A 14,027-nucleotide genomic window follows, 5' to 3' on the forward strand; every position below is an offset into this window, starting at 1 on the left:
ATATTAGAGCATTTAAAGACACTAGTGATTAACACAGAGACCTGAGTAGCAACACTACTAACTGAGAATGCTAAATTCTGCACCAGACAGGGCATTTAATCAGTCCCCAGTGAACAACTTGATTGATTTTGTTTTCACACAATGTTTGACATCAAGATTTTGTAGAGTGAATATTTAAAGTGGCCAGGAAAATAGTTTCAGTGATACTAGTTCTCTCTCATATGCAAGTATGCATATGCTTATGTGTAGAGTCTCACTCTCTCATATATATATTATACACACACGTATAAACCAAGAATACATGGACTTCGAAGCTGTCTCATCAAAGCCATCTTTTTTATTTTAACTAACAGGTAGGCAGCAGGTGGCATTTTATCATAAATAACAACTGGGCACAAGCCACATAGACCTCATATGTCTTCCCTTGACATGACCATCTGCCTCCCTAATTTCTGCACAAATAAAAATTCAGCTGAACTACATCTTTACATGCTCTCTGCCAAGGGGAATCACAGAGCCAACAAAATAGTTGTCTCCTCAGGATTATTTAAAATAATTGGGCTTGTAAAGGCTGGAACTGGGATGAGGATTTACTGATCAAGTCATAAATGCCTTTTGCCCCAGCACTCAGAGCTGGAGTCTGTGGACAATTACATTCGAAGCCTCACTTCCAATCACTGCCCCTTCTTCCCAATTCTCAGCAACCATATGGCAAAACACACCCTGAAGATATCTTACTTTAAGAATATGAAGCATACTAAATTCCATTTATTGAAAGTTTAATCCAACATTATTGACTAACTAGAAAAGGTGCATACTTCAGATGAGAAGGCTAATTTAGAAATAGCCGCAGATTTTTCTAAAGCTCCAAGAGATCAGAACTCTCTTTACCTGAATGACTGCACTTGCAGCGGCACATTCTGGCTCTGCTCTCGCAAGCGGCACACATCCTTCGATGCTTTCCGCATCAATTTTTCAGCACTTAAACCCTGTTTTTTCCCCTCCTTTGATTGTTCAGCCTGGTGAGGGAACAAAATTACAGCTAACATGTACCAAATGACAATATGACAGAGGATTTAAGGAGAGAGGGAAAGAGAGAGAGAGAGAGAGAGAACCTCACAAAACGTATTCAGCACAACATGCTAACTGGACACAGGATGGGTTTGCAAGCAGAGGAGAGGTGTACATACTGGAGTGGGAAGTTGTGCATTTTACAAAATAAGACAAACTAGCACAGCAGCTAAAATGACTTGGGGCTGATTTAAACAAGATGCATGAAAAGGGACTTCATACCTCTTGGTATGATTACCTTCAAGTCGATCCCGACTTATGGCTACCCTATGAATAGGGTTTTCATGGTAAATGGTATTCAGAGGGGTTTTACCATTGCCTCCCTCTGAGGCTAGTCCTCCCCAGCTGGCGAGGGCCTGCTCAGCTTGCCACAGCTGCACAAGCCAACCCCTTCCTTCTCCGCAACTGCCAGCTGGGGGGCAACTGGGCTCCTTGGGACTATGCAGCTTGCCCATGGCTGCACAGATGGAAGGGCACGTAACCCTGAGCCACTCACTGTGGGGGTGATCTTTAGCTGGCCCTTGACACCCAGGAGACACAAGCGGGGATTTGAACTCACAGACACTGGACTCCCAGCCAGGCTCTCCACCTCACTGTGCTACACCAGCTGCTTATAAAGGGCTTTTAATCCATGTCCCAGCGTTTGCGTATCTGAAACCTATGGCCCAGAAGGCAGGTCTATTGACATGCAAACATTGTGTACTAGAGGCTGGCAGATGTTTTAAAATGAGATGCCAGGCCATGTGAAACCTTGCATACACAAGTGTTTTTGGACAGTTCTTAGGATGAACTAAGAAACAGGTATGGTCTGGATTTTATAATCAGACAATGTTCTTCTTGTTTTGAAAACCCTTGTGGCAATTAAGAGTGTCTAATATCTCAAACACCCCAAATCATCTTTCATTTATCTTCTTTCTGTGATGTTGATTAGTTTTATTAAATGCCTTCCTGTTGTGTTAATAAAGTGTTCTGGTATCTTACTGCCTGTCTTAACTTTTTACTTAAGTACCACTAAAAGCCCTAAAGTGCCTATTGACTTTTGCATTTTAATGCACACAGAATTACTATGGAAAGCACAGTTTTGCTTTTTGGAGTAAACATATTGCAACTGCCGACGACAATACAAGCAAGCTTTTGATGATCCATAGCAATGCATAGACTTTAACACTGAAAATGTATTTTATAGACTTAAAAACAGGTTCCTGTTTCTAGCTCTTCAGATAATTTTTTATGCACTCAGTTGGTATTAAGAGCAAAATATCAACTTAAGAACTTTAACATTTAAAATAAGTTAAAGAGTGTGGGGGTGGGATAAAATGCCAACAGGGAGATTTTCCTTATGTATGGGAAATAATGGTTTCAGTCCAGCACAGCTAGGTATCTTAAGTCAATTTATTTCAGTGGGTGTAAGCAAGCTCAAATTTGTTGGATTTAGGCAAATGGATTCAGAGACAAGCATTCTGGAACTCTCCTTAATGTCAATGAAGTGAATGCAAACCACTCATTCACCTCAGTGAATTTTAAGTTTATATATAAACACTTTCAAAATAAGAAAGGCAAATCTTTTATTGAGCAAGTTTCTCTTGGCATAGGAGTTTCATGGAATTCCTTATGAAACCCATTAAAGAGTTCTGTGAGTTCTGAAAGCCTGCACTGTCCTATACTAGCTGAAAGTTGTTCCAATAAAATATATCCCTTAACTTTTATATTTTTAATGTTTGGGGGCAACGTGATCTCACTATACTCTGGAACTAGCATTTCCTTACTTGGAAACCTTATCAACAGTCTTATTAAGTTCTTCTCTTGAATGTATTCAAATATCAGTCAATTATTCCTAAAAGGTAGAACAAAAGTGAATACTTACAACCCCCCCCCCCAAAAAAAAACACTAGCTACCATCTTGGTGTAAAATAGAAGTGTTCAGGATGCGATCCCAGTGCAGACAATTTTCCTAAGGTTGCTCTGTTTTTACTGGCAATCAAATGCATTTAGAATCAGAACAGGCTGTTTGACACACAATGCAAAAGCAATGAAGGAGAATATGCAAATAATGTGAGCATCCTTTTTGTGTGCACCTCCTGCACCGCACTCTGGAGCAAACTTACGTCCCACAGAAGAAATTCACAGTTCCCCTTTTGCGTGATACATGGAAACACTGGCCTGGTTTGCATGACACAGTAAGCCAAACTATGGCTTACTGGGACTGCACAAGCATGTGGGATCTTGGAGAGGAGCTCCTCTCCAGTCTTTTTTTTATTCCTGTTCTGCATTGAACTAAGCTAAGGTTTGGCTCAGCATGTCATCTAAGCCCAGGCTTGCGGTTAAGCTCTCTCCTTGCTAACCATCAGCTATAGTCTTCTTTTTTGTTGTCTTTTTGGCACCTACTGAAGACCTTCCTCTTCCAACAAGCCTTTTAAGTAGAGATCTTTCCCAGTCTGTTTGTGTCCTGGAATTGTTTTCAGGTGTTTCAACTGTTTTATCGCTGCTTGTGTGTTTGCTGCCCTGGCCTCCTTTAGGAGGAAGGGCAGGATATACATTTAATAAATAAAGAGTCAAAAATTGTTTGTGTGGCCCCAGTAAACCATAGTTTGGCTTACCGTGTTGTCTGAACCAAGCCATTATATGCAAATTACTTATGAAGTCTCTATTGCCACTGCCATATAAAGTGGATTTGGCTCTAAAACAATTATACCAAATCATCTTTCTTATTGGAAAAGATTTGAATACACTGAGACTTATATACATATTGCAAAAACATGTGGAGTGAAGTGATGGTGAGACAAGAGGTGCTTAGAAAATCACAAGAGGTATTGAGAAAGTGAAGAAAAAGATGATTATCTCTCAAAATGCAAAAAGTTAGGGGCATCCACTGAAATCTAAAGGTAGCAAGTTCAAGACGGGATGAAACAAACACATTCTTCATGTAGCACATAGTCAATGGAAGGAACAGACCAACCGTTGCAGGATATTGCCATGGCCAGTCATTAAAAAAATTGATAACTGCATGTAGCTAGGATCAAGTCAATCAGTGACTCCAAGTCAGGAGAAGCAAAAGCATAATCTCCATTTTGTAGAGATACTATATTAAAAAGTCCAGATTCTGAGCATTTCAAACTAATCTGGACACACAGAACTTCAAGACGGTGCACTTTTTAATTATGTGGTGTTGTATCCAACACATAATTATGGGTTGTATCCGATGGAATTAATTTTCAGGGATTCTCTTCCCCCCTGTAGTCCCCAACACCCCTCTAAATCTGGTCCAGAGGGTTGGGAGACCCTTGAGAGCAGAACGAATAGGGTGCAGGTAGGGCAAAGGGATTCACTGGAGATTGCTTCCCTCCCCATTCCACTGATGGAACCCTAACCATCAGCTGAGTGACACCATCGGATACCACTCATGGTAACTTCATGTATGTGCTTCTCTTTCATTCAGAGATGTGTGATTTGATGTTTCTACCTGCTTTTCAGCTTGTTTCAAGAGCTTTTGGAACCTTTCATCCTCCAACACACATGGAGTAAGCTCTGTCTCGCCTCTTGCTTTCATCTCCTCAAGCTTCTGCTTCAGGTCACGGAGCATCTGCAGTTCATCGTTCAGGCGGCTCTGTCGTGTACGAGAAGCCTGGAGATCCAGCTCCAAGTCAAGAGAAGTGCGAACAGGGCGCTCTTGTGTTGCTCTTCGCATGCTAGGCTGACAGGCAGGCTATAGTTTTCAGGAATTCCAAAATTTAAGAATGAATATAAGCCCATGAATAGAAATATCTCAGTGCAAAGTTAACATACTTATGAAAAGCATACCAAGTTTACTTTTTTCTATATGTACAAAATATAAATATATACTGTATGTGCAGATGTATAAATTTACACAAACAAAGTTGTGATCAGACTAAAATGCCACTATTCTGCAGTTATCCGTCTGAAAGTAGACTGTAACACAAATTAAGAAGATTTTCTAGATCAAGAAAATTACACATTAGGAACAAATTTCACAATATTCTTCTAAAGTTTTCTATTACAGGTGTGACACGAATGTATATCTTTTCTATTATCTGCTTCAGAATGCACATGCTGTGAATAGTAGCCATGTTCTTTACTTATATGCCCAAATTTTACATTTTTGGAGGGGTCTTTTGAAGAATCTCAAGGTCTTAGGCAAGCTATGTTTTCTAATGAGATGTTGGAGAGAGCTGAACATGCAGGAGCTGATACAGATGAGTGTAATTTGCAGAGGAAAAACAGTAGGGAGTGTTCTTAACCTCTATCTCATCAGCCACTGTATCCTGCAACCACCTGCCCCCCATCTGAGATTTCGAGACAGGTATTTGCCACATTGGGGTGAAAAGAAGTGGGTATAGGGGAAAAAGCAGGGCTAGCTCCAAGAAGGGAGCAAATCCAAGATAGTAGCTGAAGCTGTTGGGTACTGAAATGCAAGGGAATTTTAAACTAAATGTAACAAGGGACCTATAGCAACTTTCAGTAGCTACGTGGGTGCTGTCAGCTGTCTGCAGTGTGGCTCATGGTGGTACTAGACTGGCGGGGGGGCATGCTTATAAGCAAAAAAGTGGTTGGCATGGAAACAATTAAATGTCCCCCCCGGCACTTCTCCACAACAAATGGTGGAAGCTTTTTGACTGCAGGTGGGATTTCCAAAACCCCAGTTTCCCCAATCTGAGTATAACATGGGTTAAAAAACAAAATCTCAACACCACAATTAGGGGAAGGGCCATAGCTCAGTGGCAGAGCATTTCCTTTTCATGCAGAAGGTCCCATGTTCAATTCCCGACATCTCCAGGTATAAAGCAGCTTCCTGTGTCCCTAACTTCCTTTGGGTCTCATTCAGATGCCATTAGTTCCTGGAACAAGAATAAACCACAGCAAGCATCCAAGTGTGTAGATAAAAACCTTTAATCCAGCAAGGTGAAATGGAAAATGAGTAGCAAATGGTCAAACAGCACATACCCTTTTTACTCTCAAGCTCCGTCGTTCTGTGGCATTTCTCACAAAGAGGGACTTTTTGGCCAATGTTGAGCTGTCACTATCACTTCGATTCAACTGCCAAAATAAGGAACAGACAGGAGAGTTGTAAGATAAAATGACTGGGCTTGAAATGGAACAGCTTCTAGCGTTGAACTTGCCAAGAATAACTACTGCATGTACTGGTGGAGCAGATAGCCTATACTCTTGCCATTATTAGTCATGAATTCAGAACTGCTAAAAAGCCACAGTTTGAATACCAATAATTTATTACACCCCCCAAAAGTGCCATTATTCCATTACATTAATGGCCTTTATACAGAAGCCATCACCAACTGCCTTATTACCCTCAAGTTTCAAAGCATGAGCATCCAAGGCAAAAACTTGTCTGATCACAAAAGGAAACCTTGTTTACGTATGTGGTTCACCAAGCAACAATTCTTTATATCGGTCAGTATGAGACAGCATCATTCAGTGCCCTACATAAAAGTTCTGTAGCCTTTTAAGGTTATACAGATTGTAGCAGAACCCAAAACAGAACAATTTACAGCAGTGAAGATTAAGACACACCAGATTAAAAGCTACGTACTGAAAATCAAATAAAAAAACTTACAAAGGAACACAGAATATTGGGCTCTTTCCTCTGCATCAAACTGGGACCTTCACTTGATGAACTACTGTTTAAATAGAATGCTGTGCAGCTCTAGGTTAACAAGTACTACACTGGAACTCTATTTTAAAACGACCCTCTTCAGATGTAATGCTAAAATATAGTTTAGCATTACTGGTCAAATCCTTGGGCTCAAACACTTCCTTCCTGCATGGTGATGGAATGCTTTTATGTTCTAAATTTAGTAGAAACCCATAGGCTGGTGTTTTGTTTGAACTCAGCACACTAGGTGTTGTTCAAACCCTAGTTTAGTGGGTTTGGACAAAATGGCAAACTCTGGTTTGCTGCAGGATTGGAAACTTCCAACTTCCTCCCTTCCTCACGGAGGGCAGGATGCATGCAAGCCCTAGGCTCAGTGCTGCTTCCATTTATAATACTAAACCATGATGTAGCGTTCCATTTGACAGCATCTGGTATTTTCTTCAGACCTAAGATTACAATAAATTCAAAAACAAAACTGTCTGTTTTCTGCTGAATGGGTTGCAGGAGGGATATTCCAAGACAGGGTACTGTTGAGGGACTGGTTTTATATTGTATTAACAAAAAATGTCATATTAAACTTTAAATTAAAAGAAACTACATAAAAGATATACTTTTAAGCTCTTTGAGAAGGCATATTAAGCATCATTATTTACAAGAATTATACCATAGAATTTTCAATAATTAACAAGCTTTGAGCCTTAAAATACGCTGGTGTACATAGCATTTGAAAAATAGCTCTGTGATCTAGGTTTCTCTCCCCACAAAGAAGCATTAGTTTTTCTACCATGGGAAGTAAGCTGTTAAGTGATCATGGATGATAATGCCATACATTAGTGCTTAAATGTCACTTTTGCACTTGGAGAGGTACAAATGTAATCACAAGCTCAGCTTCCCATTATATTGCAGACTTTTTGTTTTAGAAAGATAGATAATAAAAAGAATATTAGAACAATCTGCAATTATCTAATGGTAAATGGTGCAGTTAGTAGCAGCCAACATAGATTTGTTAAGAATTAATCATGCTAGATCAACCTCATTTCCCAGTTCGGTAAAATAACAGCTTGAGTAGAGAAGGTGTTTGAACTAGACCCCAAAGTCCTAAAGGATATGTTTGATTAGAGAGGGAGTAACCTCCAAAGGAGGGCAACTCTTGTTTGGTCTTCCTCTTTTTCTACTCCCTTCTGGTTTTCCCAGCATTATTGTCTTTTCTAGTAAATCATGTCTTCTCATTATGTATCCAATTTATAGTTTTTCTGCATGCTTAGTGTCCCTTTGTGACAAAGCAATATAGAGTTATACAGGCTTTCTGCTACCTCTTGCTCATCCAGGTTGTGCCTCCAGTTGGTCTGGCCCCAGGATTCACCTTTTCTTATGTGAAAGTGTTTGCACCCACTAGGCTTGTTAGGTAGAGCACTGGCAATATATTTAACCACTATTTGCCACTATATTGACTCCTCTGGCTCCCAATTTGTTTCCGGGCCCAATTCAAAGTGCCGGTTCTGACCTTTAAGCCCTAAAGGGCCTTGAACCAATGTACCTGAGGGACCACTTATGCCCATATGTACCTGCCCAGGATTTAAGATCATCCGCCTCTAGTCTCCTCTGCGTGCCTGGAATGAAAGATGTTAGACTGACAGGCACATGGGAGAGAGCCTTTTCAGCTGTGGCCCCCAAGCTTTGGAATACCCTATCCTAAGAAGCCTGCTCTGCTCCCTCCCTGATGACTTTCTGGAGACTTCTGAAAAAGATCTTGTTCCAGAGAGCCTTTGGGAGGGACTGAGGGTAGAGCCTGATACTGACTTTATGCCTTCTATGTTAATTTTTACCTCTGTAGTCCCTTCAGTATGACTCCCTATATATATATTAGTTTATGTATTTTAATTGCATTTTATGTATTTCAATTTATTTTAATGTTTTTGTGATCTTTATTGTATACATTTTTGATTATGTACATGTCTGATTTTATTGTAAGCCGCCCTGAGTGCCCTATTATAGGGTAGAAGGGTGGGATAGATATATTTTAAATAAATAAAATAAATAAATAATAAATATCTTTAACCATTATTTGCCACCATCCTCCAATTCCCTTGTTTGGATTTGAGATGAAGGAGGTCTCAATCCTCTAGAGTTGTATTGGAGAAATGCCAGCCCAGCTTCTCAGTCATCACAGAGAGGACAATGGACAGCACACATACACAAAAAAATCACAAGTCAGTTGAATGATGCTGTGGCACAATGATCACTCCTGTTTTGAAAACATTGGTTGGGAGATGCTGACCTGATGTTCAGTGGGGTAAGATTGCCCCTAAAGGACCAGGTCCACAGCCTTGGGGTTGTTCTTGATTCCAGGCTGTCCATGGAGGCTCAGATTTCGGCAGTGAGCCCGGCAGCCTGGTATCAATTACACCTCATTCGTAGGCTGCAACCCTACCTCCCTGCTCATCAGCTCCCACTGGTAGTACATGCCCTGGTCACCTCTCGTTTAGACTACTGCAATGCGCTCTACGTGGGGTTACCCTTGAAAACGGTCCGGAAATTACAACTTATACAAAATGCTGCGGCTCGACTACTTACAAATTGTCGCCACCGGGAACACATCACTCCAGTGTTATTCGATCTACACTGGCTTCCAGTTATTTTCCGGGCTCAATTCAAGGTGTTGGTACTAACCTTTAAATCCCTACACGGTTTCGGACCAGTTTACCTGATGGAGCGCCTCCAGCGTCACCAATTATGCCGCCCGACAAGATCAGCCACTCAGGGCCTTCTCTCAGTCCCACCAACTAAAACAGCTAGGTTGGTGGGGACTAGAGAGAGGGCATTTTCAGTGGCGGCCCCCACTCTCTGGAACTCCCTCCCGTACGATCTTCGGCATGCCCCTTCCCTGAATGTATTCCGCAAAGCCTTGAAGACCTGGCTTTTCAGACAGGCCTTCGGGACTTCCGGGGAGGGTTAATTTTCAGGACTAATTGCCTATTACTCTGAACTGTTATCATTCCTATTTATAGTTTCCTTGTTATATTGTATTTTATGTGTATTTTATTGTGCTGCATTTACTGCAACTGATTTGTACGTCGCCTAGAGTGGCCATTGGCCAGATAGGCGACACATAAATTAAATTATTATTATTATTATTATTATCATATTCGTGATGGAGAACTACTAGCACCTCAACTGTAGTGTTCTTGTTTTATTAATCCCAGTATATGTTTCTATACACCCCAACTGAAAACCTAGTTCAACTAGTTTTAAAGAATAGCGACAAAAATGGTATCATATGAAGTCTGAAAACCAGGATTTATTTAGCATTCAGATTTCAGATATTTAGCATTTCAAACAGAAATTGTTCAATCCTCTACAACTACAGACCAGGATAAGAAGTGATTTTCAAAATACTGGTAGTCAGATGGATTATTCATACATGCAGTCTGACAGTTGGTAATCCTCTTGTGTAACTCTACTTTTTTCATATGAGCAGTTTGCTTGAAAGCCCTTCTAACTTACACATCTCTTGTAAACTATTGCCTTGTTGGAACTAGAGGAGCTCCATGGAAACTGCTTTGCTGCAGCTCCTTTCAGAAAGGTACTTCTGAAACAGCACCCTCAGAGTAAGTGCCATTTCCACACTGCATATATTAATTTCAAAATTATATACTCTTGAAATCTCACAGAAGCAATATGCTGCACAGAAACAATTGCACTAGCAGAGGTTTCCACAGAAAAAGGGCAAGTTTATCTGATGGCAGGTGTGGAGAACCACAGGTCTGGGAGGCAAATGAGGTCCTCTAGACATCTCTATCCAGCCACTGGGTCTCTTCGCAGGCTGTGCCCCATCCCCATCCCACACCTTCACTGGGCCCTCCTCAAATGCTTTTGCCTGACTGGGATGTGTCCTTAAACTGTTTTAATGCCTCTTGTCCAGTCCAGTATGCTGTTTTCACAGTAGCTAACTACATACCCATGAGAAGTATGGAATAATAACAGAATAATGGGCTCAAGTTGCAGGAAGCCAGTTTTCGACTGAACATCAGGAAAAACTTCCTAACTGTTAGAGCCATATGACAATGGAACCTATTACCTAGAGACATAGTGGGCTCTCCGACACTGGAGGCATTCAAGAGGCAGTTGGACAGCCATCTGTTGGGAATAATTTGATTTGGATTCCTGCGTTGAGCAGGGGGATGGACTTGATGGCCTTATAGGACCCTTCCAACTCTACTATTCTATGATTCTAAGTCCTTAAGCAGGACATGAGCACAATAACTCTCAATCATGATCTCCAGTAACTAGCATTCACAGACATACTGCCTCTGATACTGGAGGAATTTCATAACCATCATGACAAGTATATTTTGATAGCCTTATCCTCCATCAATTTGTCTAACTCCTTCTCAAGTCTTTCAACAAGGCTTTTAAGTAGAATTCTTATCCCAGTTTGTGTCTGTTTTGAAAAATGTTTTTTAAGATTTTTAAAAGATTTTTTAATGTATGTTTTAAAGATGTTTTATTTTCAAAATGTTTTTAGTGTTTTGTCCTTTCTTTGCTGTCCTGGGCTCCTTCTGGGAGGGCGGGCAGGATACAAGTTTAACAATAACAACAACAACAGCAATAACATTGTCATGCATGCTGGTGGTCATTACTACGCCTTGTGGTAGCAAATTCCTTAGTTTAACTGTGCTTTGTGAAGAAGTACTTCCTTTTGTCTGCTCTGAATCTCCCAACATTCAGCTTAATTTTGGATAGCTCCAGATTCTAGTATTGAGAGGTGAAAAACATCTCCCTATCTACTTTCCCCACACCATGCATAATTTTATAAACCTCCATCATGCCCTCCTTTACTCGCCTTTTTAATTTTTATTAACAGACAAGGCTACAGACACACACACAAAAGAACTCCCCAGAATTACAACAAAGGTAAGTAAAAATAATTACAAAACAAAAGTTAGTATTTAGTCTGATCATTCTGTCTCTCTACTTGCTTTCCCTCCCTCAACTAAAAAGCCCAAGTGTTGAAACCTTTCATCATAGGCGAGCCTCATTATAATTTTGGTTGCTCTTTTCTGCCCCTCTCTCCATTCTATACTATCCTTTTTGGAGGCGCAGAAACCAGAACAGTACACAGTATTCCAAATGTAGTGGCACCAAAGATTTGTATAACAGCATTGTGATATTGGCAGTTATATTTTCAATCCAGTGTGGTGGAGTGGTTAAGATGTTGGACTACGACCTGGGAGACCAAGGTTCAAATCCCCACAGAGCCATGAAGCTCACTGGGTGACCTTGGGCCTCTCAGCCTCAGAGGAAGGCAATGGTAAACCACCTCTGAATACCGCTTACCATGAAAACCCTATTCATAGGGTCGCCATAAGTCGGAATCAACTTGAAGTCAGTCCATTTCCATTTTCTTAATGATGCCTAGCACAGAATTCACTTTTTTCCATAGGTACCGAACACTTGGTTGACATTTTCATTGAACTATCCACCACAGCCCCAAGAGCTCTTTCCTGATCTGTGACCACCAGTTCAGACTCTACTAGCCTACATGTGAAGTTAGATTTTTTTGCCCCAATGTGCATCACTTGACACTTTTTAAAAAAAAACTCTGCACCACCCACCACTGGCATGCAGCCACCAGAAGGTTGCCCATGTGGGAAAGCAGACCTGAGATTGAAAAAGGTTCCACCACCGGTTTAGTGAATTACAATGCAATCCTATGCATGCCTAGTCAGAAGTAAGTCTTTTTGACTTCAGAATTACTCCCATGTAAGTGTGTATATGATATTTGAAACAGCAGTTTTGTTTATACAGTAAGATGTCTGTGTGAGAGGAGGGGGAATTTCAGCAGCAACAAGCATCACCCTAGCTCAACGCAAGTAGTAAATTTTGATGTCCAAATAATATTTTGTTAAAAGATTGAGAGAGTTACCACAGGTGTGGCACAGATAAAAGTGACAGTTTCTTATAGCTTAGCAGCTGATAGATGGATAATGGGTACTCAGTATATGGCTCTCTTCCAGTAATGCACCACTGCCAAAGAATGAGACTTTTAGTTAATAGGGGGTCATGAAGAATATTATTTGTCTTACCCTACAGATGTATTGGTTCCGTTCCCCTGGAGAGAAAGTTTGTGAGCGCACTATCATGCTGTTCCTGACAAAGGGATGTTGTTGAGACTTGAGGCTGGCTCTGTCCTTGGGTCGTACAGCCACACTCTCATGCCTGTCTTCTGTGTTAGTTTCCTTATCAACCTGTTGAGGATATTGTGCATTTTAAAAAATCTTTAAAACCAAAACCTCTTCACCAAGCTTGCTTTTCATCTTGTTTTGGCACAAATTAGTTAAGATCAAACCAAGGACAAAGAATTCAAATGCACCAGTCAGTAAAAGTAGACAGATGTCACTGTTTTAATAATGAATCCAAAAACCCTAAAGGATGCTGAAAGCTGGAGCAAATTTTAAGTAAATAAAGTCCCATTGTCTGGTTTTAGTGAGGCCTCCTATTTGCTAACTATAGCAATGCCATTGTCCTGTCTAGAGATGGTGAAACAACGATTGGAGAAAACACATACTTCCTCTTTTAAACAACTATCCCACTTTACTTAGATTCTAAGTATTAGAAGAACTGACAGAATCAGAACTGGCCACTTTTGTGGATTATGCTTCCAAATTCACAGCTGTGCACTACTAAGCTGTGGAAGAGTCTTCTAAGTTTATATTATTTTATAGAACAATAAAATATAGCAAACCCAGGCTGTAAGTGACAAGGGGGAAGGTTGTTTGAACAGTTTCCAAGACACTGCTAGAGAGTCTATATACCAAGGGGCTTTATCATGATCCTCTGTTTCTCTTACTTTTTCCAATGGAGCTGTAATGTTAAGAAGAAATAGTCTCCTTGTACTTAAAATGCTTATAAGGAAATTAAATAATAAAAAGAAAAGGAGGGGAAAGGACAGTAGGCTGGGCCATTTGTAGAAACCAGGCTGCAGTTTCAAGATCAGAGCAAGAAGGTGCTTAATCAAAGCACTGAAAGGATGAGTTTCAGATACTTGCATGTTTCCAAAGCAATTTCTGCAACACAAGTCAGAATCTCCTAGTTAATACGTTAGATGCTTTAGTCCACACTGGAACACATAACAGCATTGTTTAGACTTCCTGCCTTAAAAACATGCTTCCTTATTTGTACTTGGTAAGCCTTGTTCTTGGAGTTATTTGGGCTTGTGCATACACTTCATACGTGTTTGGGAATGATTCTTTGTAATTTTAACAATAAAGATGTGTATATGAAGAACTCAGAGAAATACCACATTTGCATTTGCTAGCCCTCAATACAG

The 14,027-nt window shown here is 40.5% G+C and overlaps 1 protein-coding gene across 11 annotated transcripts in view; it reads right to left on the reverse strand.

The window, feature by feature from the left end:
- The window catches only part of WWC2 (WW and C2 domain containing 2), a 216,478-nt gene that overhangs the window by 8,646 nt on the left and 193,805 nt on the right, over positions 1–14,027 (reverse strand). For 10 of the 11 annotated variants that reach the window (XR_009757799.1, XM_061583908.1, XM_061583907.1 and 7 more), the window contains 4 exons: positions 12,784–12,945; positions 6,031–6,123; positions 4,532–4,774; positions 892–1,019 (listed from right to left, as the gene is read on the reverse strand). Coding sequence is in view for 10 of the 11 variants with exons in the window: in XM_061583908.1 (XP_061439892.1) it covers positions 892–1,019; positions 4,532–4,774; positions 6,031–6,123; positions 12,784–12,945 (626 nt within the window). In the remaining variant the exon portion in view is untranslated. Of the gene's footprint in view, positions 1–891; positions 1,020–4,531; positions 4,775–5,192; positions 5,925–6,030; positions 6,124–12,783; positions 12,946–14,027 lie in introns of those variants that run through there. The other variant, XM_061583912.1, reaches the window with a different exon arrangement.

This window comes from Rhineura floridana, chromosome 9 (assembly GCF_030035675.1).
Source record: "Rhineura floridana isolate rRhiFlo1 chromosome 9, rRhiFlo1.hap2, whole genome shotgun sequence".
Taxonomy (NCBI): Eukaryota; Metazoa; Chordata; class Lepidosauria; order Squamata; family Rhineuridae; genus Rhineura; species Rhineura floridana.